The sequence below is a fragment of the Canis lupus genome, chromosome 26 (genome assembly GCF_011100685.1).
Source record: "Canis lupus familiaris isolate Mischka breed German Shepherd chromosome 26, alternate assembly UU_Cfam_GSD_1.0, whole genome shotgun sequence".
NCBI classification, from domain to species: Eukaryota; Metazoa; Chordata; class Mammalia; order Carnivora; family Canidae; genus Canis; species Canis lupus.
The window spans coordinates 98,770-125,978 of record NC_049247.1 but is presented as its reverse complement, the minus strand read 5'-3'; the positions used below and the strand labels follow the sequence as shown (position 1 = coordinate 125,978).

At 42.3% G+C, this 27,209-nt stretch overlaps 1 protein-coding gene across 19 annotated transcripts; it reads left to right on the top strand.

Moving 5' to 3' along the window:
- Positions 1-751: 751 nt before the first annotated feature.
- Positions 752-26,141, top strand: ZNF10 (zinc finger protein 10). 19 transcript variants are annotated; one of them, XR_005379040.1, is made up of 9 exons: positions 755-1,093; positions 1,715-1,799; positions 9,668-9,760; positions 10,518-10,607; positions 13,171-13,297; positions 13,669-13,764; positions 17,317-19,074; positions 25,439-25,574; positions 25,842-26,141. XR_005379040.1 is itself a non-coding variant. In XM_038574558.1 (9 exons), exons 6-9 carry the CDS (start codon positions 10,575-10,577, stop codon positions 18,777-18,779), a joined length of 1,719 nt encoding a protein of 572 aa, XP_038430486.1. In that variant the 5' UTR covers positions 755-1,006; positions 1,715-1,799; positions 7,389-7,535; positions 8,988-9,249; positions 9,668-9,760; positions 10,518-10,574; the 3' UTR covers positions 18,780-21,274. The 19 variants fall into 19 exon arrangements, 18 of the variants coding, with proteins under 18 accessions (XP_038430495.1, XP_038430496.1, XP_038430497.1 ...); XM_038574558.1 differs by lacking the exons at positions 25,439-25,574; positions 25,842-26,141 and adding exons at positions 7,389-7,535; positions 8,988-9,249 and having other exon boundaries at positions 755-1,006; positions 17,317-21,274; XM_038574554.1 differs by lacking the exons at positions 25,439-25,574; positions 25,842-26,141 and adding exons at positions 7,411-7,535; positions 8,988-9,249 and having other exon boundaries at positions 17,317-21,274.
- The last annotated feature ends 1,068 nt before the right edge of the window (positions 26,142-27,209 follow it).

Sequence of the window (27,209 nt, the reverse complement as noted above, 5' to 3'; positions counted from 1 at the left end):
ATGAATAAATAAATAAAATCTTAAAAAAAATAAAATGAAAGAGAAAAAAATCATAACCAGGACACAATCAGATACAGTCACAAAATCAGCAGAAATTAATATCAAATACATACGTAGTGTTCAAACTTTTGTGTTATCACATTTTTTAAAGCAACTTCTTTGACCTAGGGTCGAAACAAGGTTCGTACGACGTCAAGTCCTAGAGAATGGAGCTCGGGTGCTGGGATGGCTCCTCGCGGTCCCGCAGGACGCCCCCCGGAACGCCTCCGCTTCTTCCCCGCACTTCCGTCCTGCCTGTCTGCAGAGCGGCGAGGGGATGGGGGGGCTGGGCACCAGGAGGAACGCTCCCCACTCCCGTCTGAGTCCTGTCTCTCCACGCCCTAGGAGGAAAGAGCAACCGCAATTCCCCTGCTCGGAGGCCCCAAAAAGCCCAGTCACAGAGACCACATTTCCCAGGATGCCCCGCGCCGCTCAGGGACGCTCCCCGGAGGGATTCTGGGCTGGCGCCGCCGCTGCGCTCTCTGCAGGAGGGGCGGCGGCTCGTGCGCGCGTGGACGGAGGCGGGGGCCGGAAAGGAGCGCCAGTATATAGGACAAACCAGAGCCTTAGCGCGTGCGCGCGTGCGCTCACGAGGGGCGGGGGCGGGGGCGGGGGCGGGGGCGGGGCGTGCGTGGGGGAAGCACTGGGGCCGTGGCGCGGGCGCACGTGAGGGGGCGGGGCGGGGCGTGTGTGGGACGGGCCGTCCCCGGCGTGTGCGTGCGTGCGGGGACTGGGGCGTGTGGGGGACGGCCCGGGGCTGCGGTGTTAGCCTGAGGGGACGCTGGGCGGGCGTGCGGCGGGAGAGGAGGTCCCGTGCGGAGAGCCGCCCGCTGCCCTTGCGAACCCTGGAGCATCCCGGGGGCCGCGGCGCCTGCTCGCGGAGGCCCGGCTTGTCATTGGTTTGCCGCCGCTGCTGCCATTGTGACGGATCGCGTCCCCCAGCGCGCCTGCGGGCTGCTCTCTGCAGGTACGCCGGGGCTGTGCGCTCGGTCGTCCTCCCCCGCGGCCTGGGGGGGCTGCTTAGCCTGGTCGCTCCGGGTGGACGGTGACTGCGGTAAGTGGTTGCTCCTGACCCGGCCTGCGCGACGGTCCCCCAGGAGCCCCCCAGTGGTGCCGTTAGAGACGCGGGCTCCCGTGTGGCGAGAGCAGCGGCGGGACCCCAGGGCTTGGGCTCTGAGATCTGGGGTGCGGCTGCATCTCCACTAGGGCTGCGTGTTCTAGATATTGCACGTGGCTTTTCCAGCATTTGCTGGAAATGATCCTCTTTCTGTCGGAGCTGTCTTAGCAGAGAGAGCCTGACGTTCCCAGGGGCTCAGCGTGCTTCTGTGGCTTTCGGATCTGTTGGGTTCTGTTCGCGGATGTTGTGGGGTCCTGTGCTGCTTGCTTGAGGAAGGTCTCTTGTGAAGTTAGCGGTAGGAGGGGCTGGGAAGGTTTCTATTTTTTGGTCTAGTGAAGCTTTTTACTTACCGAAGTTATTTTGACAGTTATTTTCCTCAGAATTTCTCTCCTTCTCAGTATTTTCTGTGTTTAAGATCAAGCTGGTTGGTGTGCGGTCTTTGAAACATTCTGAAAAAACCCTCTATCTCTAGGTCTCACGTCCCTGATGTTTAGTACATGTTTTTTATCAAATAGATTAACTGGAGGTGTGTGTGTTTGGCCCGGTTTCTTTTTCCAGACAGCTCCAGTCCAGTTCGTTTTCATTTTCCACTGACACGAGTTGTTGCATGTTGCCTGACATCGAGTAGGATGTCAACACCAAGGTATGAGGCTCCCACCCAGAATCCATGGGGAGGCTGCGGCAGTTCCCTTCTGCCCCTCAGGGGCAGAGTTTACCTTCTTTAAAGAGAAGGGGAAGGGAAGACGAGGTGTCATCCAGAAGGCTGGCGATGTTCACCATCACACTCCTCCTCACCCCCACCCCGGCACCGCACTCGCTCTCCTCTCCTACTGACCCACCCTCTTCTGAGTCAACACATTGTCTCTGGATTGCACAGCCTTATGCACCCTGAGCTTCACACCGTCCTGACTATTCTACTATTCTTGAAAATTGTTCCCTTGTTCTGTCATTCCTTCTCTTAGCACGTGCCCCGTACAGTGTAGGGGTTTGAGATGTCTGCTTATCAGTATTTTATATGAACATTGTCTCCACATTCCGCCTAGAACAATACAGCATTTACATAGATACAAAGCATACCTTCTGGAAAAGAAATTACAAAATTATTCTACTTAATTAATTAACTATATCCCCATCATATGGAAGAGATCCAGTTAACATCAACGAGTTTTGGGACGCCTGGGTGGTTCAGCGATTGAGCGACTGCCTTCGGTTCAGGATGTGATCCTGGTTGGGGGATCGAGTCCCACATCGGGCTCTCTGCATGGAGCCTGCTTCTCCTTATGCCTGTATCTCTGCCTCTCTCTGTGTCTCTCATGAGTAAATAAATGAAATCTTTAAAAAAGCAAAAAACAAAAAACAAAAACATCGAGTTTTTAGTGAAGTGACTGAAAATGAAATACGTTAAGTGAAAAGGTTGCTTTACTGTTCTCAGTAACAAGCTAACACATGCCATTGTAAAAGAAAGTCTACTCACAGCATAATAAAATATCTAATGTTAATTTTAACTAGAAATATGACTGAAGCATGGGAGAAAACTTTAAAACCTTACTAGAAGATAGAACATAAGAATAAAGGTTGAATAAAAATGAGAACAGTTCTGTTTTTGATTAAATTCGGTTGTCAAGGAAATGTAGATTGATTTTTTTTTTTCAAGAACCCGCATGCACTGTTTTTTATGTCTTCATCTTCTTAAAATGTTATGGAAGTGGCGTGTTGTTTTTCATAATTTGATAAGAAAATGTTTCTGTTGAAGAGAAATACTCCCAAGAAATGATTGGTTTCCTTGGTTTTTATCACATAATTCAAACAATAAAGGCTTAGTAACATAGTTTAAAAAACTCTTTAGGTTTTAAGAATTTTTATTTTAAGGCAAACAGAGTTGCATATAATAGTATCTGTGTTTTGCTTACAATACACTTTGACCTACAGGACTCCTGGCATGTTTCCTGTCAGATTCATGTCTCCTATCACATCAGCATGTCTAATGTCTTTGGGCTACAAAGGAGGGTCAGGACTGGCTGTACCTGTATCTCTGACAGTACCAATACCCAGAGCATCATTTTTGCCTTTTTCCACACAATACCTCTCTGTTATCTCATTCTTTTTCTCACATTTCATTATGAAAACTTAAGCATGGGCAGCCCCAGTGGCGCAGCTGTTTAGCGCTGCCTGCAGCCCACGGCGTGATCCTGGAGACCCGGGACCGAGTCCAGGTCGGGCTCCCTGCATGGAGCCTGCTTCTCCCTCTGCCTGTGTCTCTACCTCTCTCTCGCGCGCTCTGTATCTCTTATGAGTAAATAAATTAAAATCTTAAAAAAAAAACAAACTTAAGCATAAGCTTAATTAAGAGAAAATACTTGTAAAGCCCCCTCCTAGACTCTACCATTAACATTTTACTACATTTATTTTAACATATATCTGTTCATCCATCTTTTTTAAGATGTATTGAGTAAATTTGCACACATAGTGTACTTCCCATAAATACATGAAAATGCATGTGTGTTATTAACTAGAATTCAGCATTTGTTTAGCCTTTATTTATTTATTTATTTATTTATTTATTTAATTTATTTATTCGTGATAGACATAGAGAGAGAAAAAGAGGCAGAGACACAGGAGGAGGGAGAAGCAGGCTCCATGCACCGGAAGCCCGACGTGGGATTCGATCCCGGGTCTCCAGGATCGCGCCCTGGGCCAAAGGCAGGCGCTAAACCGCTGCGCCACCCAGGGATCCCCTGTTTAGCCTTTTTTAGATGTAAATTTTACATAAAATGTATACAGAATGAAAGTATACACTTGCTGAGTTTGTGCAGAAGCATGGTGTTTGCCTTTTGTATCTTCAGTTCTTTGCCATAGCTCCTGGCCCCAGAGTTCTAACTGTGGCTGGTGGGTCCTTTTGCTCTCTATTCCTTGCCCTTTGCACATGCTAAATACTAAGGAACTTATTCAAAATCTAAAAAGATCCTTTTCTCTTTTATTAAGCATATACTCCAGGGGCACTTGGGTGGCTCAGTCAGTTAAACATCTGACTCTTTTTTTAAAAGATTTTATTTATTTTTTCATGAGAGACACACAAAGAGAGAAAGAGGGAGAGAGAGAGAGAGGCAGAGACCTAGGCAGAGGGAGAAGCAGGCTTCATGCAGGGAGCCCGATGTGGGACTCGATCCTGGGACTCCAGGATCATGCCCCAGGCTGAAGGCAGTGCTAAACCGCTGAGCCACCCGGGCTGCCCAACATCTGACTCTTGATTTTGTCTCTGGTCATGATCTCAGGGTCATGGGATTGAGCACCATGTCAAGCTCCACACTCAGGAGTCTGCTTGAGACTCTATCCCTCTGCCCCCTCTCTGCTCCCTTGTTCTCTCTAAAATAATAATAATAAATCTTAAAAAACAAAAAAGAACACATATTCTATATATCTTATTGAAATGCTGACTCTGACAACGTATTGCCTGTCTCTGGGCACTGGCACTCAAGTACTGGGTCTTCAAATGGAGGCTGGAGGGCAGACACCCGGGGAAACACATGTTGTCTTTGTGGGTGCTTGTTAGGTATTGGACAAATGCTGGTGCAACAAACAATGAATGTTCAAAGCACTGTATTAGTCTTTTTCTGATATTTAGAATGAGATTATCCCAATTCTCAAGTGGTTCCTTATCTCATAAAGGAGGTGGACAATAAGTAGGGTGTTGAACTGCTAGAAGCATGTGCAAAATGATCCATGATTACTGGCCAGGGAACAGTTTTTCTTTCTAGGACAACAGGAAGGCTTCTTAGAAAAGGTGACATTTAAATAAGGCTCAGAGAGCATGGGGCAAATACAGCAGGAATTAAGGTTTAAATGTTGTCAAGGCCCAGAAGGTAGATGGTTGTGAAGCCTGTACACTCAGTGACTAGGTCAGAGCCATGCTGCAGAATCTCTTCTGCTCTTTGTAGTTGCTTTCATAGCCTTCTGGTTCATACTAGCCCATCTTTGCCCTGGTGGTAAGCAGAATAATCATTCTCAAAGAACCAGAACTTGTGGATATATTACCATATTATATGGCAAAAGGGACCTTGCAGGTGCAATTCAACTAAGGCCCTTAAGATGGGAAGATTACCCTGGATTATTCAGGTGGGCCCAGTATAATCACAGAATCCCTATTCCATCAGAGTGGAATAGGGAAAGAGAAGGTGAGCGCCGGGCAGGTGTGACTGTAGAAGAAAGGCACAGAGAGAAGTGGTGTTGCTAGCTTCCTGCTTTACAAGCCTACAACTGATGCCTCCTTCTGAGCTTAACTCCATCCCTCTCTTCTCCCCTGTGGCTCCAACCTGCTTGTCTCTTACTTCCTCTCTTCTCTTTTTCTCCCTCTACTCCTTTCCTGTTCATGAACGTGTACATTCTCTCTCTAAAATGAATAAAATCTTAACAAAAAAGAATCTAATTATCCCTAAGAAATGGTAGATTGATTAATTAATAAATTTAAAATATTCATTCATTCATTCATTCATTCATGAGAGGCAGAGACACAGGCAGAGGGAGAAGCAGGCTCCATGGAGGGAGCCCAACGTGAGACTCGATCCAGGGTCTCCAGAATCACACCCTGGGTGGAAGGCAGTGCTAAACTGCTCAGCCACCCAGGCTGCCCAGAAATGGTAGATTTAATCAATTGATCAGTTCAAGTAGATTTGAATAGTTACATAGATTAAATAATGGCTCAGATCAGTGATTCTCAACCTTGGCTGCACATTTCAGACACCCAGGGAACTATTTAAAAGAAACAGAAGTCTGGGGATGCTTGTGGTAACTCAGTGGTTGAGTGTCTGTCTTTGGCTCGGGGCTTGATCCTGGGGTCCTGGGATCAAGTCCTGCATCGGGCTTCCTGCATGGAGCCTGCTTCTCCCTCTGCCTATGTCTCTGCCTCTCTTTCTGTCTCTCATGAATAAATAAAATCTTGAAATAAATAAAAGAAACACAAGTCTGGCCCCTCGACATAAATTAAGCCAGAATCTCCCAGAGAAGGTCAGCATGGGATCCAGGTGTCATGATTCATGAATATACCTGGCATTTCCAGTGTTCAGTTAGAGCTGAAAACCACTGGTTTAGGTAAAGGTTTGAGTAAATTATTAAAAGTGAAAGTTAAGGGAAATTAGGATGATGTGAGAATAATTGCAGGCTTTTTGTATTTTATATAATATGGAAATGGGAGAGTTAATTGGAATGGACTTTAGGTACCTATGTAGTCTGTATTATAGTTGCTTTTAAAAGTAAGATCTGATTGAAATGTATTGGTGGCCAGAAATTTCCTGCTTTCTTAGGCAACCTGATCTACTTCCAGGTGTCATATGATTAACAGTTTCTTGTAATACTGGCTTGTAATTAATTTGTTTGTGACTGAACACATTACTCCTAATTCTGCCCCCAGAGCAACTCAAATAACCCTGTTCCACAGGACCTGTAAATATATGAAAAACCATTCTCTTGCTTCCATAAAGTAATTTCTTAGTTTAACATCCCCAGTTATTTCAGCCTCTATTCATGGGACATTGAAAAGTACGTACCAGGAAAGATTAAGAAAGCTCCTAGTAAGTATTGGAGCAGGGACTTGAACCTGAGCAGTCTGGCTGCAGAATCCGTGACATTAACCACAGTTGGAAGTATGCACTTGAAGTTGAGGACCAAGATTGGGAGAGAAGACAGAGTGATCCCTTCACCCTAGCTGAAACACAGTTCTGTTGTGTGCCTGGCAGTGGGATAGACAGTGGGGATAAAACAAGTGAGCTACACTGTGTGTCCTGAAAGTGCCCAGAGCAGGGCATTGAAAGGAGACTGAGATAGACTGAGGATGCAGCAAACCTACATTAAAGTTTATTATCATTGTGTAAATCATTAGAGAAGACTGAGAATCAAGATACACTGAGGGCGCTAGGTGAGGAAGGAAGCAAAGTAGATCAAGAGTTTCAAGAGCAGTCAAGAGGCTAATCATGTCCTCTGTAGTAGATGTAGATGAGAACCGTATTAGTAGTGTGGCAGGGCAGACACCATATTGCTTTTATTCATGTAAATTTGCATAGAACTGAGATGGAAATCTTCAGATCTTCAGAAGACAAAGGGGAAAAACAATAGGAAAGAAAACAAAATCAAAAGAACTGTAAATACAAACATATGGGAAATATTCAACCCCAGTATTCAAAGGGTGGAAATTAAAAATACAATATAAATTTAAAACAACTTAAAAATGCAATGTTCATAGACTTCTGTTTCTGGCCAAGAAGGAATAACAGGAACAACAACAGCAACAACAACAAAAAGACAGACAAAATACATGAAACAATTATCTAAGACCCTGGATATCAGATGACAAAGGACTGTCATCCCTGGGAGATAGAAAATAAATGAGGTAAGCCTTCTCATTGCCCCAGTTTATTGCCTTGAGAGGGTTTCCAGTTTACAGCAGAGGAAAGAGAAACTGAGGTGAAGCCCAGCAGACTTCCTGAGTCAAGGATGGAGCTGAGAATCTGGGGAGAGCAAAGCATTTGGGGTTCATAGGACAGACCATCAGAGAGGAGGTCTGCAGAGGGTCTCCCACAAGTACTCAAGAGCACAGAGCAATAACTGTGTGTGAAGAAACTCCCCAAAGCCAGGGAAAGAATCCTCTAAAAGGTTGGAGGGAATAGTCCTGATATTTGCATGGGGAATACTACCTGCATTTTAAAAATTAAATTAAATTAATTTACTTATTTTTGTATATTTTTATTGGAGTTCAATTTGCTAACATATAGTGTAACACCTAGCGCTCATTCCATCAACTGCCCCCCCTCATTGCCTGTCACCCAGTTACCCCATTCCCTGCCCACCTCCCCTTCCACTACCCCTTGTTTCCCAGTTAGGAGTCTCTCATGTTCTGTCATCCTCTCTGATATTTCCCACTCATTTTGTCTCCTTTCCCCTTTAATCCCTTTCACTATTTTTTATATTCCCCGAATGAATGAAACCATATAATGTTTGTCCTTCTCCAATTGACTGTCACTTACTTGGTATGATACCCTCCAATTCTATCCACATTGAAACAAATGGTGGGTATTCATCGTTTCTAATGGCTGAGTAATATTCCATTGTATATATAGACCACATCTTTATCCATTCATCTTTTGACGGACACCGAGGCTCCTTCCACAGTTTGGGTATTGTGGACCTTGCTGCTATAAACATTGGAGTGCAGGTGTCTCGGTTTTTTCCTGCATCTGTATCTTTGGGGTAAATCCCCAGTAGGAATGCTACCTGTAACTACTAGCCAGACTGGAAAACTCATGTAATTCTTGGAGCATTGGGAGTGGAAATATATATGTAAAGTGCTAAAAGGAAAAATTACTCTAATTAGAATTATAAATTCAAAAATAATTTAAACAACAAAGATAAGACAATAAATGGGAGAAAATATTTGGAAATTGTATATCTGATAAGGGTTTAATATATATAGGATATACAAATATGTTTATATATACTTAAATACATGTGTTCATATATAGAGTATATAAAGAACTACAAGTCAATTACAAAAACACAAACTATCCAACTTAAGAATGGGCAAAGAATTTAAACATTTCTACAAGAAGGGTATGCAAATGGCACTAATTAATGCAGATCAAAATTATAGTGAAATATCACTTTATACCAACTAGGATGGCTATAATCATTTTAAAAATGGAATAACAAGTTTTGACAAGTATGTGGGGAAATTGGAACTCAGCATCACAACTCAAAGTGATGCTGCCACTGTGGAAAATAGTTTTGTGGGTCCTCAAAAAGCTAAACATGCAGTTGCCATATAACACAGCAATTCTACTTCTAGGTACAAACAGGAAGGAATTGTAAGCAGGGACTCGAGCAGATAATTTTATGCCAGTGTTCACAGCAGCACTGTTCACAAGAGCCAATAGATGGAAACAATCCAGGGGTCCATCAACAGTAGAAGGACAAACAGAATGTGGCCTGTCCGTAAGTGGAATATTTGGCCATTAGAAGGAGTGAAGTTCTGATTCATGCTACAGCATGGCTGAACGTTGAAGACATGATGTGGAGTCACAAAAGCCAGATGCACAAGGACAAATATGGTATGATTCCATTTATATGAATTATCTAGAATTGGCAAATTCAGAGACAAAGTAGATTAGAGGTTATTGGAATCTGAGGGGATGCAGGAATAGGGAGTTTGGTTAATGTTTCAGAGTTTCCGTTGGGGTGATGAGAAAGTTTTGGAATTATTAGTGATGTACAATATTATGAACATAATTAATGCCACTGAATTGTACGCTTAGCAATAATTAAGACTGCAAATTTTGTTATTTTTTTACTACAACAATTTTAAAGATAATATAATTGCCAAAAACATTGGATTTTATACTTTGAGTGGATGAACTGTTTGGTATGTGAATTATATCTAGTAAAGCTGTTTAGAAAAAAAGGCAAAATGAAGATACTGTCAGACTTAAAAAGCTGAAAGAATTTATTACCAGCAGACCCATATTGCAGGAAATGTTAAGAGATGGCCTTCAGGGAGAAAGGAAATGAAACCAAGTGGAAATCTGGATCTACAGGAAAGCAGTAGCAATGGTTACTACATAGGTAAATATATTTTTCTTATCATTTAAGTATCTTTAACAGATAATTGATCATGTTCTAGTTTCCTATTCACGTGTAACAAGCTTAGTAGCTTCAAACAGCCCCCACTTCCTAGCTCACAGTTCTGTAGGTGGAAGGAAGTCTGACCCACTCTGGCTAGGTTTTCTGTTCAGATATCCAACAGCTGCTGTCAAGGTGTTGACTGGCCTGGGTTCTGATTTGGAAGCTCTGATTGTTGGCAGAATTCAGTTACTTGTGGCTGTGGGACGAAGATAGGACTGGCTGTCAGCTGAGTGTGGTTTTAGCTCCTAGAGACTGCCTACATTCCTTGCCATGAGACACCATTCACCTGCAGGCAGTCATGGCACATCATAGGTTTCTTGCGTTTCCAATCTCTTACTTCCCTTCTGTGATCTGCCAAAGAAAACACTTGTTTTCTTATCTGTAAAGTAAGGGTGTTAGATCAAGGTAGGTTCTGTGTCTTGGTTTGCTTTCCTCAAAAAAGGATTTGTAGCAGCACCATTAACTTGCAAATGAAATTTTGCATGGAACTCTAAGGGGGAAAATATCAATCTACAAACTCTTTCCTTCCTACTCTTAGGAATTTCAGACAGTGTAGACTATTTTGGATAATCTCTGATGTTCCCCTTTGTGTGGTGGGTGTTTGCCTTATACACAGCCGGGTATGAGGGAGTCTGGGTTGATTCATGAAACCCCCCTGTCACAGCTGACTTTCCTCATGTCTCTTTCTTTTCTCCAGCTTCACCTTCTCAGGATCTCCATTACTCAGAAAAGCATTATCAAGAACAAGGAAGTCATGGAAGCTGAATCGCTAACTGCCCAGTCCCGTGTAAGTTGGGCTGTCTTCTTTGTTTTCCAACTGAGAATCCTTTTTTGGTTAAGTTCTGGAGTTCCTTTGCCTAGGAACTTCAGAAATAGTATCTTAGACACTCTCCTCCAGGAGACTAGCACTATTTTGTTTGCTTTATTTGTAGATGTGGTTTTATTCTTGTATTATACACTATTTATATGCCTTTCATATAAAACAAACGCTGGTTTAACAGTGGTATGAGCAGACATCAGTGGGGGTGATATTGAGCACTCTTATAAAATGCTTTCATCCACACTAGGGAATGAAGCTATAGCACATTTCCTCCCTCAAACATGGTGTGGGAACTAGGAATATTGGGGCATTGGGACTCTCTGGTCCCTGCTTGTCCTAGATACAGAGCTGGCTATACAATGCCTCCATGGGGAGCACCTGTTGGGAGGACCTTAGGCACAAGTTGTGTACTTACCCCAGGGTAGCTGTGGCCAAGGCATGAGGAGCTCAGATGAAGGTGGAACTTCTGGGAGCATCCAGGGTGGGAGCCTGGGTCCCTTGTCAGCCCAGCTTCCCCTGGAGTATCCTGCATGTATTACCTCTGGTATATTGAAAATTCCACCAAAAAATATTGTAGTTTTTGCTTTCAGCTGTGCTGCATATTTTGAAGGACTTAGGAAAACTAGTCTATTATATTTACCCAGATATTTACTGTTTTTGTTGCTCATCCTTCATTCCTGAGATTTTAACTTTCTCTCTGGTAACATTTCCCTTTTGTTTTTTTGTTTTGTTTTGTTTTATTTTTTATATTTTTTTTATTTTTGATTTTTTAAATTTATTTATGATAGTCACACACACACACACAGAGAGAGAGAGAGAGAGAGAGAGGCAGAGACATAGGCAGAGGGAGAAGCAGGCTCCATGCACCGGGAGCCTGATGTGGGATTCGATCCTGGGTCTCCAGGATCGCGCCCTGGGCCAAAGGCAGGTGCCAAACCACTGCACCACCCAGGGATCCCAACATTTCCCTTTTGCTTGAAGAACTACTTTTAGTATATCTTTTAGAGCATGGTTGCTAGTGACAAATTCTTTTACTTCATTTGACAGTATATTTTGCATCATTCCTGAAATATGTTTTTATTGGAGATAGAAATTCTGGATTGACAGTTCTTTTTTCACTATTTATTAAAAAACTATTTGGACAGCCCCAGTGGCGCAGCGGTTTAGCGTCACCTGCAGCCCAGGGCGTGATCCTGGAGACCCTGGATCGAGTCCCACGTCAGGCTCTCTGCATGGAGCCTGCTTCTCCCTCTGCCTGTGTCTCTGTCTGTCTGTCTCTCTCTCTCTGTGTCTCTACGAATAAATAAAAAAAATAAAATCTTAAAAAAAAAAACTATTCCATTGTCTTCTGACCTTCATTGTCTTTGAGGAGAAATCCTCATTCAAGTAGGTGTTGTTTCTGTGTGTAATCCAGCATTTCTTTTTGATGTTGTGAATGAAGGCCTTGCTTCTGTATCTATTTTTTTTGTCAGTCTCCATTTTAAAAAAATGCCTACCAGTGTTGAGGAAAAATGTTTTGGATAATTATTTTAGATCAGAAAATGGTGAGGTTGGTCTCTTTTTCTTTCTTTTAAAGATTTATTTATTTATTTTAGAGAAAAGATGTATGTGAGCTGGGGGAATGAGCAGGGGGAGAGGGTAAAGGAGAGAAGCAGACTCCTGGCTGAGTGTGGAGCTGGACATGGGGGTGGATCTCATGACCCTGAGATCACAACCTGAGCCAAAAACCAAGCTATGGATGCTTAATCTACTGATCCACCCAGGTACCCCAAGGTTAATCTTTTAATCATTAAGTTGTACTTGAACTCAAAAGACTGTTTTTTCCTTCTTTTTTCTACCTTGAATTAGATTCTTTATTTCAAAGAAAATAAATGTAGATTAGATTAACATTTGGTGTCCGAATATAGCTGTAGCTGTTTATAACAAACTTTATTTATTTATTTATAAAGATTTTATTGATTTATTCATGAGAGACACACAGAGAGGGACAGAGACAAGTAGAAGGAGAAGTAGGCTCCCTGTGGGGGAGCCTGATGTGGGACTCCATCCCAGGATCCCGGGATCACGGGATCATGACCTGAGCCTAGGGCAGATGCTCAACCACAGAGCCACCCAGCTGTCCCAACAAACTTGATTTAAATAACAATTCTGGGGAGTCTGATTCTTGGTTTCAGCTCAGGTTGTGATCTCAGTGTCCAGGGACTGATCCCCATGTTGGGCTCCGCGCTCAGTGGGGAGCCTGCTTGAGGATTCTCTCTCTCTCTCTCTCTCTCTCTCTTTCTCTCTCTCTCTGCCCCCCCCGCTCTTTAAAATAAATACATCTTAAATAAATGTTTTTCTGACAGTTTCTAGAGCATAACATGGAACTGGTTTGGGGACAGTATATATCTAATAGGCATTCCTTTTAGGACTTGACTAGAACCTAAGTGCTACTCAGTTCTGGAATAAATTCTGGTCCATCCTCTTTCCCTACCCCAATGCTGTCTGCCTAATCTTATCTGGCTTATTACAGATTTGTTCTATGTTGTAGACATTGGTGACCTTCAAAGATATACTTGTGAACTTTACCAGGGAGGAGTGGAAGCTGCTGGACTCTTCTCAGCAGATCATGTACAAAGATGTGATGCTAGAGAACTATAAGAACCTGATTTCCTTGGGTAAGACTAACCTCTATTCTCAGAGATATCTCTCTGCAATGATTTTGGTTCATTATTGATCAAAAGGTAATGGGGATTGAAGCAAATATATTACAGTGTGAGCTTGGCGTCAGTGATCTAATTTCTTTGTGGCATAGAAGAGGGTTTTGTACTCACTTCTGGTTTTGTGGGAAAAAAATTTTTGATTTGTTGAATTTTAAAAAATATATAATAGCCCCCTCTGTAGCCTCCCCTGTCTCTTCAGAGTCCCCCCAACCCAAAACTAAGAAGGAGTTGGGGTTGGTTGGGGATTGGGCTGAATCTGGGATCCCTTTGTGCTGAGCCAGAGCTCCTCAACCCCTGTTCAGTTCTTTATATTTTGTTGTGCACAGGGCATCAGCTTCCCAAACCAGATGTGATCCTCCAGTTGGAGAAGGGGGAAGAGCCATGGCTGGTGGAGAGAGTGATTCACCGGGAGACCCATCCAGGTGAGCACTAGTCAAGAGGTGTTGCAGGCAGTAGTCCAGATGAGCTGTTAGGGGCTGGAATCCTGGATATAGTGGTCACTGGTTCTCATTCCTGCAGAGAAGACTAGGTTTCTTTACTTTCTCTTTCCCTATGACCAGTCTTGTCACACTTCATTTGCACTCAGACACAAAGGTATGTTCTTCATGAAAATTTCCTTTCTGTTGATGTGCTTGGTTTCAGCCCTGTTGGTCTTGCTTTCCTAATTCTTTCCTTTGTCATACAGTCCTTTCTTTCCTCCTTGCCTGCCTTTTTCCTTTCCTGTGGCTCCTTCCCGTGGCCTCATGCTGCATCTCCATGTAAGCCATGCCATGGGGCTCTGTCACTGGCCACTGCTCTGAATTTGCAGAGGGCTTGCCAGTTCCTGCTGCCTTAACTACTTTCTCCTCAGAACTGCTGCTCCCAAAACAAGTCTTTCTTACTGTACTCCTGGAGCTCTTTATTGCATGTTTTCTCAATTTATTCCAATTTTATTTTAATCTTACTAAAATCCAAATTATTTGGATTCCCAAAATTCCTTTCCCCAACTTCCCCATGCATCAAAAATCTCTCAGGGCGCCTGGGCGGCTCAGTTGGTTAAGCATCTGACTTTAACTCAGGTCATGATCTCAGGGTCCTGGGATCGAGTCTCACATTGGGCTCCCTGCTTAATGGGGAATCTGCTCCTCCCTCTGCCATTCCCTGCTTGTGCTGTCTTTCTCTCTCTCTCAAATAGATAAAATCTCTAAAAACAACAACAACAAAAACAAATAGAAAGTTGTCTTTATTCTCTAGAAGCAATCTTTTCCTGACCTGTGTTTGTAAGTGCAGTCCTCTGTTATCTTTCTCCCCAGCCGTCTTTGGGTGCTGCTGTCTGTCATATACAGACAGCCTCCTTGGCATGTGGTGAGGCATGTGACTCCAATGTGGCCCAGTTATACCATGGGGACCTGTGTCACCTCTGTTTGATCCCCAGTATCCACATGTATTAGGTGCTTCCCTGCATCTTGAGCTTTGAGTGTGATGTGAATAAAGTCTGTCTGCCTTAGTTGTCTGTCTTCTGTGAAACCTCTTATGACCCCTCGTCAAGTACAGGTTCTTTCCTTTTCTCAGCTTCCACTGTGTTTTAAGTGTACTTTTAAATACCATAAACTGTTTTTTACTTTTCTTACCTTTGGTCTTAGAGGTGACTGTCTCAAATTTCTGCCTCAAAGGCAAGTCCTTCAGTACACTCTTAAGAACTTAGTCTTGGGATGCCTGGGTGGCTCAGCAGTTGAGTGCCTGCCTTTGGCTCAGGGTGTGATCCCAGAGTCCTGGGATCGGGTTCTGTGTTGGGCTTCCTGCATGGAGCCTGCTTCTCCCTCTGCCTATGTCTTTGCCTCTCTCTCTCTGTTTCTCATGAATAAATAAATAAAATCTTTAAAAAATTTGGTGCTGCTGAGATACCATTCTACAAACTGGGTGATGTAAGTGTATCTTCTCACAGCTCCAGAGGCCACAAGTCTGAGGTGAAGGTGTCAGCAGGATCACATGCCTGTGCAGCCCCTAGGAGAGGATCCTTCCTTGCTTCTCATGGCTCTGTTAGTGTTCCTTGGCTTCCCATGTGCCCACTTTCCCATGGCTGTCTTCCCACAGTTTGCATCTTTTGTGTCTCCTCTCCTCTTCTTACAAGGACACTGGTCATACTAGATTGGGTGCCAGTCTGCGCCAGTACTACTTTATTTACTTACACATGCAATGATCTTCTTTCCAAATAAGGCTGCATTATGAGATATTGGAGGTTAGGACATTGACCTATCTTATTTGGGGCACACACCAAGTAAGAATAGAATACCCACTTGTGCAGGGAGAGGTGGTACTTTGTAAGTAGTGTTTTTTGGGGGTGTCTGGCTGCCTCAGTTGTAGAGCATCCAGCTCTTTTTTTTTTTTTTTTTAATTTTTATTTATTTATGATAGTCACAGAGAGAGAGAGAGAGAGGCAGAGACATAGGCAGAAGGAGAAGCAGGCTCCATGCACCGGGAGCCCGACGTGGGATTCGATCCCGGGTCTCCAGGATCGCGCCCTGGGCCAAAGGCAGGCGCCAAACCGCTGCGCCACCCAGGGATCCCAAGCATCCAGCTCTTGATCTCAGTTATGAGTGCAAGCCCCACATTAGGCATAGAGATCACTTAAAATATGGGATTTTTTTTTCTAGGTTAGGAATCTATCATTTTACGGGATCCCTGGGTGGCGCAGCGGTTTGGCGCCTGCCTTTGGCCCAGGGCGCGGTCCTGGGGACCCGGGATCGGGTCCCACGTCAGGCTCCCGGTGCATGGAGCCTGCTTCTCCCTCTGCCTGTGTCTCTGCCTCTCTCTCTCTCTCTCCTCTGTGACTATCATGAATAAATAAATAAAATCTTTAAAATAAAAAAAATAAAAAAAAAAAAGGAATCTATCATTTTACCCAAAAGGCATTGAGAGGCAAATAGCCTTTTAACTGGGGGAAATAATGTGCAGAAATACACACGAATATAAGCAAAAGGACAAAAAATGTCCCGGAGGATATGAGTTAGGGGCTAGGGTGTGAATTAGTGTCCTTTGGTATGAGTCCTATCAATTATTGTCTTTTTTTTTTTTAGATTGTATTTATTTATTTGAGACAGAGAAAGATAGAACATGAGCAGAGGGGAAAGGCAGAAGGAGAAGTAGACTCCCCCATGTGGGGCTCAGTCCTAAGACCTCCAAGGTCATGACCTGAGCTGAAGGCAGATGCTTAACTGACTGAGCCACCCAGGTGCACCAATTGTTAAGTCTTGATGTCTCAGAACAAAGGAATCAAAATATAAGACCAGAATAATGTTAATAATGATTATTCACCTTACAATACTTAACCATAGTCTTATACCACAAATAGTGTCTCATGGATAAAAGATGAGCAAAGTGATATTTGAAAGGTTTAACAACTTATCTAAATTTACCACTAGTAGCATTAAAGCTTCGATTTAGAACCTGTATCTCAATAATTTAAATTCAATTTCTTTTCCAGTCTGTCACAGGACCTTTCTGAGAGGTGCCAGTTATCTGGGCATCACTCTGTAGTGCTTTGGTGGTATCAACAACAGACACTGCCTCAGCATGTGATTGGATTCATGGCTTAGGAATGTGAAATGGGTTGTAGTGTGAAGAATGAATGTCAGGAGAAGGTCCTAGCAACAAATAGATATGTTAGGTTTTTGTGTCATTAGTAGATAAGATCATGGGTATGCAGACATTTCTATGAGATTTACCTTGTTGCCCTCCAGCACTGAATATCTGATCTTGTGTGTCCTACCCAGTCCTGTGTCTTCTCCTTGCCCTCATTGCACTTCTTACGTACTGCACAGGCCAGCACCTTTCCTTTGCTGTTTATTCTGCCCTTTCTGACTGTCCATGACGGCAGCCATATAAGCAACTCTCTACAAGTTGCATACTTGGTCTCCACATCTCACCATTCAGACCTTAATGTTTTTTTTTTTTTTTTTTTTTTTAGTTACACAAAGTTTTCTCATTTCTTTCAGATTTGGAGACTGCAGTTGAAATTAAATCATCAATTTCCAGTAAGAACATTTCTAAAGATAAACAATCCTATGGCATTAAAATGGAAGGAATTGCAAAGACTGATCTTTGGTATTTGTCATTAGAAGAAGTCTGGAAATGTGAAGACGAGTTAGACAAGTATCAGGAAAACCAGGAGAGACATTTGAGGCAAGTGACATTTACCCAAAAGAAAGTACTTACTCAGGAAAGAGTCTGTGACAATGGTAAACATGGGGGAAACTGTCTTCTTCCTACTCAGCTGGTACTGAGAGAGTATTTCCATAAACATGACTCACATACTAAAAGTTTAAAACATAATTTAGTTTTTAGTGGTCATCAGGAAAGCTATGCAAGTAACAGTGACTGTGGTCAAACCTTTTGTCAAAACATTCACCTTATTCAGTTTGCTAGACCTCAGCCAGGAGGGAAGTCCTACAAATGCCCTGATCCTGTTAACTCTCTTGCTGGTGGTACATCGTTTGATATATCGAAGGGTATACATAGGGAGAAACCCTATGAATGTAAGGAATGTGGGAAATTCTTCAGCTGGCGCTCTAATCTTACGAGGCACCGGCTTATTCATACTGGAGAAAAACCCTATGAGTGTAAAGAATGTGGAAAATCTTTCAGCCGGAGTTCTCACCTCATTGGACATCAGAAGACTCACACTGGTGAAGAACCCTACGAATGTAAAGAATGTGGGAAGTCCTTCAGCTGGTTCTCTCACCTTGTCACCCATCAGAGAACTCACACAGGAGACAAATTGTACACGTGTAGTCAGTGTGGGAAATCTTTTGTTCACAGCTCCAGGCTTATTAGGCACCAGAGAACTCATACTGGAGAGAAACCGTATGAATGTCCTGAGTGTGGGAAGTCTTTCAGGCAGAGCACACATCTCATTCTGCATCAGAGAACTCATGTGAGAGTGAGGCCTTATGAATGTAATGAGTGTGGCAAGTCTTACAGCCAGAGATCTCACCTTGTGGTGCACCACAGAACTCACACTGGACTGAAGCCCTTTGAGTGTAAAGACTGTGGAAAATGCTTCAGTCGAAGCTCTCACCTATTCTCCCACCAGAGAACCCATACTGGAGAGAAACCATATGAGTGCCACGATTGTGGGAAATCCTTCAGCCAGAGTTCTGCTCTCATTGTGCATCAGAGAATTCATACTGGAGAGAAACCATATGAATGTTGCCAGTGTGGGAAAGCCTTCATCCGGAAGAACGACCTTATTAAGCATCAGAGAGTTCATGTTGGGGAAGAGTCCTATAAATGTAATCAGTGTGGGATTATCTTTAGCCAGAATTCTCCACTAATTGTACATCAAATAGCCCACACAGGAGAGCAGTTCTCAACATGTAACCAGTGCGGGACAGCACTTGTCAATAGCCCTCACCTTATTCAATACCAGACCAACCATATCAGAGGAAATTCTTATTAATACAGTGAATGTGGAGAGTTCTTTATGAAGAGCAATAACTTCATTTTGCATTGGAAACTCCTAGAGTTTCTAGAGAGAAGCTGTATAGATGTAATCTGTGCAGAAGTGTTTTCAATCTTGTTGCCACCCTTTTGTGCACTAGAGAATTGGTCCTAGAAGGGGAAATAACCCACAGATTTCAGTTTAGTACACAAATACATCAGCTTTTCTTTCTACAAATTCCTACAAAAGCAATTGTCCTTGGAGCATTCTTGACCAAGCCTTAAAATGCTAAAATCATGGAACCATGAAGTAGGTGAGTTGTGGAGAGATTATCCAGCTTTTTTTACCTTCTTCAGAAAGATAAATCAAGAGTTGCTACTGCAAAGAATCAAAAATTGATACAGTTATTGTAACAAAAGTGGAAAATGGTATTCCAGTGAATTCATATACCATTTTTTAACTTCTCCTCTTCTGGGATATTTAGTAGTGTTTACTCTGATTTATATGTCTGATTTAAACCACATTTTGGTTAGCAGTAGGGAAAATGCTTATAAGGCAGAAAAAAGAACACATGTACTAGTAATGGTACTTATTTTAAATATATTTGCATGTGGGCAAGATTGGAAAAGTATCTATGGATAAATAAAACAGAATTGATTTGTTAGGTAATGGGATTGAGTGAGTTTCATAGTTTATCCCATGTTACTCTGATAATTTGAAGGCATTTTTAAATATTAAAAAAAAGGATATTCATTTTTTCTGTTCTATCCTCAAGATGCTCAAGAACTACCTGCTAGCAGTCAACATTCCACATTGTTTTGGGTCATAGTTAGAGTTGCACTCTTTGAGACAGGGTGCTAAAGACTTCTGGGAACTTAAAAACAGTGATTCTTTGGATATTGGGACCTAGGGGAAGATTAGGTATTTGAGCACCCAGGGAAGGACCTGTTTGGGACCTGGTACCCATGCCATACATAGAGCAGCCATGCTCATGTGATAGCCTTGCCACCCTCCCTCAAGGTAGTTTCTTATCTTTATAAAGGAAACGTGGTGGTTGAAGGCATAAGCTTGTGTGAGACTACCCAAGTTGAAATTCCATCTCTGTCTTTAACCGCTAAGTGAGCTTGGGCATGTGGTCTAACCTCTCTGAACCTAACTCACAGATACTCTCTTCTGTGACCTAGGGGTAATATGTATCTTGTAGGACTGTGGTGGGTGTTGAGTGAGTAAACACATAAACAGCTTAGAATAGTGCCTGATATATAGTAAGTGCTTTACAATTGCCAGCGGTGTTACTGTCGTTGGCCCACCTTGGTGTGTGTCTTTGAATTTAAATCTGCTTGTTTTAAGTAAGAGCTCATGGGGCTCTTGTTTCCTTCCCAGCCATGTTTCCCTCTTACTTCCATCGCCCTTAGCAGCTTGAGGAAATCACTGCCCATAGTGGGTGTATAAACTAATTTCTGAGGATCAGTAACTGACTTTTAGTATTGTATGCAAAATCATATTGTTTGTACAGAGGTTTTCTTTTCTAGGTTGAGGAGCCTAATCCTTAGATTCTGTGGTAAGTTCATGACCCTAAAAGATTTAGAAAGAGAATCTGTTTTAATTCTCTGTTTCATTCTGTAAATGGATCTCCTGCTTGTAGGGACTAACTGTTGTTTGCCATTTGCTAACAGACAAGATATAGGTTAGGTGCTTAATGATTGATGGGTTAATGGTAAATATTTTTAGACCCAAAAGGACAAAGATCTTGATATGTCCCAGAAAGAATCTAGAAGTGATTGTTAGTGTCATGAGACTTGGGAGCCACAGGGAACATGAGACCATTTAACTTGTATTCTTCCTCATACAGTTGAGATAAGGGAAGTTGGTGCAGGTCTCACATTTTGAGTGAAGTCAGACCCAGAACTAGATCGCTGGTCCCTCAGTTACTATTGCTCTCCATGGTACATGTATACCAATCCCATGTGTGATATACTCCTATCAGAATGAGTTTTCATGATAAGCAGTGGTTCTTTATGGGTGCGGAAGAGTAGCCCCTTACCTGGGCCTCTTAGAATTCCTGATAACCTATGGCTCAATTTTCCTCAGCTGTACAATGGAGGTACTTCTAGTATCTACCTCAGAGGGTTGTTCTGTGGACTAAGTTGAGATAATGTGTATAAAGTATTTAAAACAGTGCCTGGCACACAAGTAGTACATGTTTTAGCTACTACTAACATTACTAATATGAACACACTAAGGACTTTAGGAAGAGAGAAATGTCTATGGATGATTACTAAAACATAAGGGTGCAGAATTTGCAGTATAGAGTGTATAATAGCAAAATGGTTATTTATAGTGTATCTGTGTCATGGAATATTATGCAGACATTAAAATTATGCAAACAAAGTTTGTTAACAAGGAAAATGTTGATGCTCTCGTGTGTTGAAAACATGATAAATGATTGTTAATATAGAGTAAACTCAAATATATAAAAATAAATGAATTGTAAATAACTGAAATGAATGTTACTCGAAACTCTTACAGAAATTTGTCAAAAGATTAATGAGTTAACCTACTTTCTTTTCTTCCTTTCTCCTTTTTTATACTTTTCTAGTTTTTCCAAAGTCTCCTCAACAAATATACATTATTTTTAGGATTAGGAAAACAGTTCTTCAGTAAGGGAGTATTTTCTATCCTGAGTTTTCATATATAAATAAGCTACTAAAACCTTGATAAGGGAATTTGACAGCAGATTAATCAGTGGTTGCTGGTGGGTCAGAGAGTAACTGACAGGAGATGAGACTGCAGAGAACCCTGACAATGATCTCTGTCTTGATTGGTGGTGGTTCCATGACTGTACTTGTCTGTTCAGCTCATCAGACTGTACATTTGAAGTGGATCCAGATTGTTGTAGGTTTTACCTCAATAAAATTGATTTATTGAAAATATTCAGAAAACCAGGGATTTCTGGGAAACCAGAGAATCTGCAGCTCCAAGTGAAAGCTAATAACAATACTAGTATTTGCTGGTTTTATAATTCATCTTTGTAGACAGCTTAATACAAGGTAGCCAATCTGCTAAGCCCTTTAATAAAATAGATTATTTCCACCTATAACCCTATGAGGAACATATTACCCCTATGGTTAAGGGAACTAGAGTTTGGAAATTTTAGTTAATTTGCCCCAATTTACATAGTTAGTGAAGCTTCATATGAAAAATAACCAGCAAGTGTATCGCAGATCTCAAGCAAGGTAATGTCTGGGACTTTTTAGAGGATCTTAAAAATTAAGCAGTCCAATATAACGAATAAATACACAGTACCAAATTCACTCAGACTTCCCTTGAAGAACGTCCTCTCTCTGCCACTATGTCATCATTGTGTCCTATCTTATTTTTTTTTAAGACTTTATTTATTTATTCATAGAGACAGAGAGAGAGAGAGAGAGAGAGAGAGGCAGAGACACAGGCAGAGGGAGAAGCAGGCATCATACAGAGAGCCTGACATGGGACTCGATCCAGGGTCTCCAGGATCATGCCCTGGGCTGCAGGCGGCACTAAACCACTGCGCCACCGGGGCTGCCCTGTGTCCTATCTTAAAGTGATACAGGTACTATGTGTAAATGAGGATCCAAAGGTAAGAAAATAAATTCCTGTGAAAACAAGTAGTGACATGTAAGTTATATGCACCATCTTACTTAGTTTCTGCATTGATGCTGTTCTTGTGTACTACTTCCACTTTTAATTCACAGTGACTTGCCCCAAGTCACACAGTAAGAAGTGGAGGAGCCAAGGTTCAAACCCAGATCACTTGGGCTCCTGCACATTCAGTGTTTCCACTACTTCTTGCTACCTCCATATGTGGCTAAGGACTCTGGTGCTATCCTAATAAAGGGAATCACGGGAATTTTAAGAAAGACTCCACTATCCTCAGTCACCACTGTTAGAAGCTCATAGGGATTCAAAAAGTACTTTATTTCTTCTTTTTTAAGCTTTTATTCATTGAGAGAGAGTGTGTGGGGTCAGTAGCAGAGGGGAGGGAGAGGGAAAGAGAGAGAATCTCAAGCAGACTCCCTACTGATCTTGGAGCCTGACACAGGGCTCGATCCTACGACTCCCAAGACCATGACCTGAGCTGAAACTCACTTAACTGACTAAGCCACTCAGGTGCCCCAGAAACTATTTTCTTAATACTCATCCATGAATTAAGCACATGCTGATTAATCTGTGAAATTGCCTTTCCTGTTACTTGGCAAGAAGGTGGAAGTTTTTTATTTTGTTAACTTTGCCTTAAATAAATTGCAAGCTGACTATGTGCCCAGCATCTCAGCAACTATACAGGAATTGGTTGAAAGAAAGGATATGTATAAATATGTGTTGGTTGAGGTTGGCAAGATATCCCAGCAATGAGATCACTTTTGGAGGTATATGAGCAAGGGTTTAGAGGGTCCATAGATTTGTGGCTTCAGGGAGTTGGAAAAGCCAACTGCTTTTGCACTACACATTAGAAATTCAGCTTTAGATGTTTTAATGACAAAGTTCTCTTATCACACAGTCCTGTGGAAAAATAGATTTAGGGTGTATTACCTTACAAACAAGTTCTTCCCTACCTGTTATGGATAGAATTTTGTGCTCCCAAAATTTTTGTGTTGAAGCCATCCCCCATTGCCAGAATGTGGTTTTACTTGGAGAAAGGATCTTCATAGAGGTAATCATGTTAAGTCATTAGTGCAAGCTACCATCCAGTGGTATTATATTAAAAAATGGAGGGTAGAGATGACATATGGATACTGAGATGCCCATAGAGGGAAGATAATGTGGGAAGACAGGGTAGATGGTGGGGTCTACAAGTCAGGACAGAGGCCTGTAAGAGATCCTTCCCTCACAGCCCTCAGAAGGAACCATTCCTACCAACCAACTTGATTTTGGACCTCTAGCCTCAGAACTGTTAGAGAAATTACTGTTGTTGAAGCCCACACTCTGTGGTACTTTGTTACAGGTGACCTAAGAGACTAAGACATTGCTTTATTTAAAATTGCAGCCACCTCATTGACATTGCTAATCCTCTTTATTCCCATATTTTCAATATTATTCATTACCCATCTTTTTTTTTTAAGATTTTATTTATTCATGAGACATAGAAGAGAAGCAGAGACATAGGCAGAGGAAGAAGCAGGCTACATGCAGGGATCCCGATGTGGGACTTGATCCCGGGACTCCAGGATCACGCCCTAGCAGAAGGCAGGCGCTTAATCGCTAAGCCACCCAGGCGTCCCTATTCATTACCCATCTATCAGCCAACCAATCTTTTGTCTTCCCTTGCCAAATAAAATGCTTCACAAAGTATCCTAGTGTTTTTTGGGGAATATTTATTTCAAAGAGAGAGAATCAAGCAAACTCCCTGTGTAGCCCAACACAGGGCTAGATATCACCATCCTGAGATCATGACCTGAGCTGAAATCAAGAGTTGGAGTCTTAGCCGCTTGAGCCACCCAGATGCCCCCAAGGATCCTAGGTGGGTTTTTTTGTTTTTTTGTTTTTGTTTTGTGTGTTTTAGGATTTATTTATTTAGGGGCACCTGGGTGGTTTAATGGGTTGAGTGTCTGGCTTCAGCTCAGGTCTTATCTTAGGTCCTGGGATTGAGCCCCACATCAGGCTCCCTGCTTGGTGGGAAGCCTGCTTTTTGCTCTCCCTCTACCTGCTCCTCCTGCTTATGCTCTCTATCTCCCTGTCAAATAAATAAAATATATATTTTAAAAGATTTATTTATTTTAGAGAGAGTAGTAGTGGAGGGGCTGAGGGAGAGGGAGAATCTTAGCAGACTCCAGGCTGAGCACGGAGCCTGATGCAGGGCATGATATTTACTACCCTGAGATCATGACCTGAGCAGAAATCAAGAATCAGCTGCTCAACCTACCCTGCCACCCAGGTGTCCATCCAGGGATCCTAGTTTTAATTACTGATGGATTCTTTGTGCCTAATACAGTGGCTAGATCATAGTAGATACTCAATAAATATTTGTTGAATGAAGAAATCAACATTCATTCACTGAGTCTAGAAAGGGAAATGCCATAAACTTATGGCCAACCAACACATAAAGATACATAGTTCTAGCAAAGAGGAAGGGGAAAGGATAGTTATTAGATAGTGAAGCAACTGTGTGTGCCACATGGAAATAACACCCTAATATATTGTTATAAGGGATTTTATGTGGAACTTGGTAATCGAAGCCTAAAATGTACATGCAAGACCATAGGAATAAAAATAACATGATTTTAAAGAACAACAATTACAAAAGGCTTTGACGTACTACTTAGCAAGGTTTACTATAATGATACAATAAGACTGGTGCACTGGCATAGTGTTGACCAGGAGTCAGCAAACAATGGAAATAGGCCAAATCTGGCCTTCTGTCTACTTTTATAATTAAAGTTTTACTGGAACACAGCCATGTTCATCCATGTATTATCTGGCTGCTTTTGTGCTACAATGGCAAGACTCAGTAATTGTGGTGAACAAAACCGAAAACATTTACTAACTTACAGGATGAATTGTCTCCCCCCCCAAATTCCTATGTTGAATTCCTAATCCCCAGTAACTCAGAATGTTGGCTGTTTGGGGTCTTTAAAATGTAAACATTTTAAGTTAAAATAATATTAGGGTGGGTCCTAATCCAACTTGATGTATCCTTATAGAAGGAGATTAGGACACAGAGACACAGAGAGGGAACCACGTGGGGACATGGAGATGACCATCTACAAGCCAAGGAGAGAGGCATTAGAAGAACCAACTGTGTCAACCACTTGATCTCTGACTCTAGCCTCCAGAACGGTGAGAAAATAAACTTTGGTTGTGTAAGCTACCCAGTCTGTGGTACTTTATCATGGCAGCCCTAGCACACTGGACTTTACAGAAAAAGTTCACAGACACTCACTGTAGGCAGATGTCAGTGGAACAAAATATAAAGACTAGAGACAGACTCATATTCATGGTAGGCAAAATAATGGCTCCTAAAAAATGCCCACATCCTGATCCTAGAATTTCTGAATATGTGATATGGCAAAGGAGAATGACATTTGCTAATCCTCCATTATCCAGATGTGCCCAATGGAATCCATACATCCTTAAAAGTGGAAGAGGGAGACAGAGGAGGAGGCCAGAGTGATGTGACCAGGACTCAACTCTGTGCTGGTTTTGAATGTGGAGGAAATGGACCATGATTCAAGAAATGCACATGGCATCTAAAATCTGGAAAAGGCAAGGGAAAGGATCTTTTCCCTGGAAAGGGTTCCTTGGAAATAAATGGATCCCTGCCAACATGTAAGATTTAGCCCAGTAAGACATATGGAACTTTTGACCTACAGAACTGTAAGATAAATTTGTATTGTTTTAAGCCACCAAGTTTGTGGTAACTTGTTACAGGAGCACAGAGAATTAATAGAACATAAGAAACTAGTATATAACAGGAATTATTTAACAAATCAGTGGGCAAAGGATGCCAACTCTACATTTCAGTGTAAAACTTGTAGAGCCTTCCTTTCCACATTTAGTATTAAGGATTTATTTCACCTTATGATGTCCTTAGTAGAGCAGCAGAAAGTATTTTATTAAATCAACTTGAGGGACGCCTGGCTCAGCAGTTGAGCATCTGCCTTCGGCTCAGGGTGTGATCCCGGGGTCCTGGAATCGAGTCCCATGTAGGGCTCCCTGTGAGGAGTCTGCTTCTCTCTCTGCCTATGTCTTTGCCTCTCTGTCTGTATCTCTCATGAATAAATAAATCTTTTAAAAAATCAACTTGAGTCCATACTTTGTAATAGTTCTGTGCAACAGTGTTCTGTGCTGCTTACTGAAGTTCCATAGTTATCTCTAGGAAAAGCACTTCTGTGATTATTTTATTTGGGAGCTTAAGTTTGCTAAAAAATGGACTGAAGACAAGGCACTCTAATGGGCATGGCAGGTATTTTCTCAAAAATCAAGTGAGATGTCACTTCAAGGACAACAAATGATGGTATTTATTTATTGCCAACATTAAATTAGTTTTCTAGGCTCCATTCCTAGTGTGGAGCCCAAGTCAAGGGCCTGAACTCACCATCCTGAGATGAAAACCTGAGTTGAGGGATCCCTGGGTGGCGCAGCGGTTTGGCGCCTGCCTTTGGCCCAGGGTGCGATCCTGGAGACCCGGGATCGAATCCCATGTCGGGCTCCCGGTGCATGGAGCCTGCTTCTCCCTCTGCCTATGTCTCTGCCTCTCTCTCTCTCTCTCTCTCTCTGTGACTATCATAAATAAAAAAAATTAAAAAAAAAACCTGAGTTGAGATCAGAAGCCCACAGGACTGAGCCACCCAGGCGCTCCCAAAATTAGAGTTTTTAAAGGAGTAGGAGAATTTTGGAAAACTTGTACCTGCCACTGTGAATTTCTGTGAAAACTTGTGTCTGCCAGCTTCCAGTACAACACAACTGTCCACT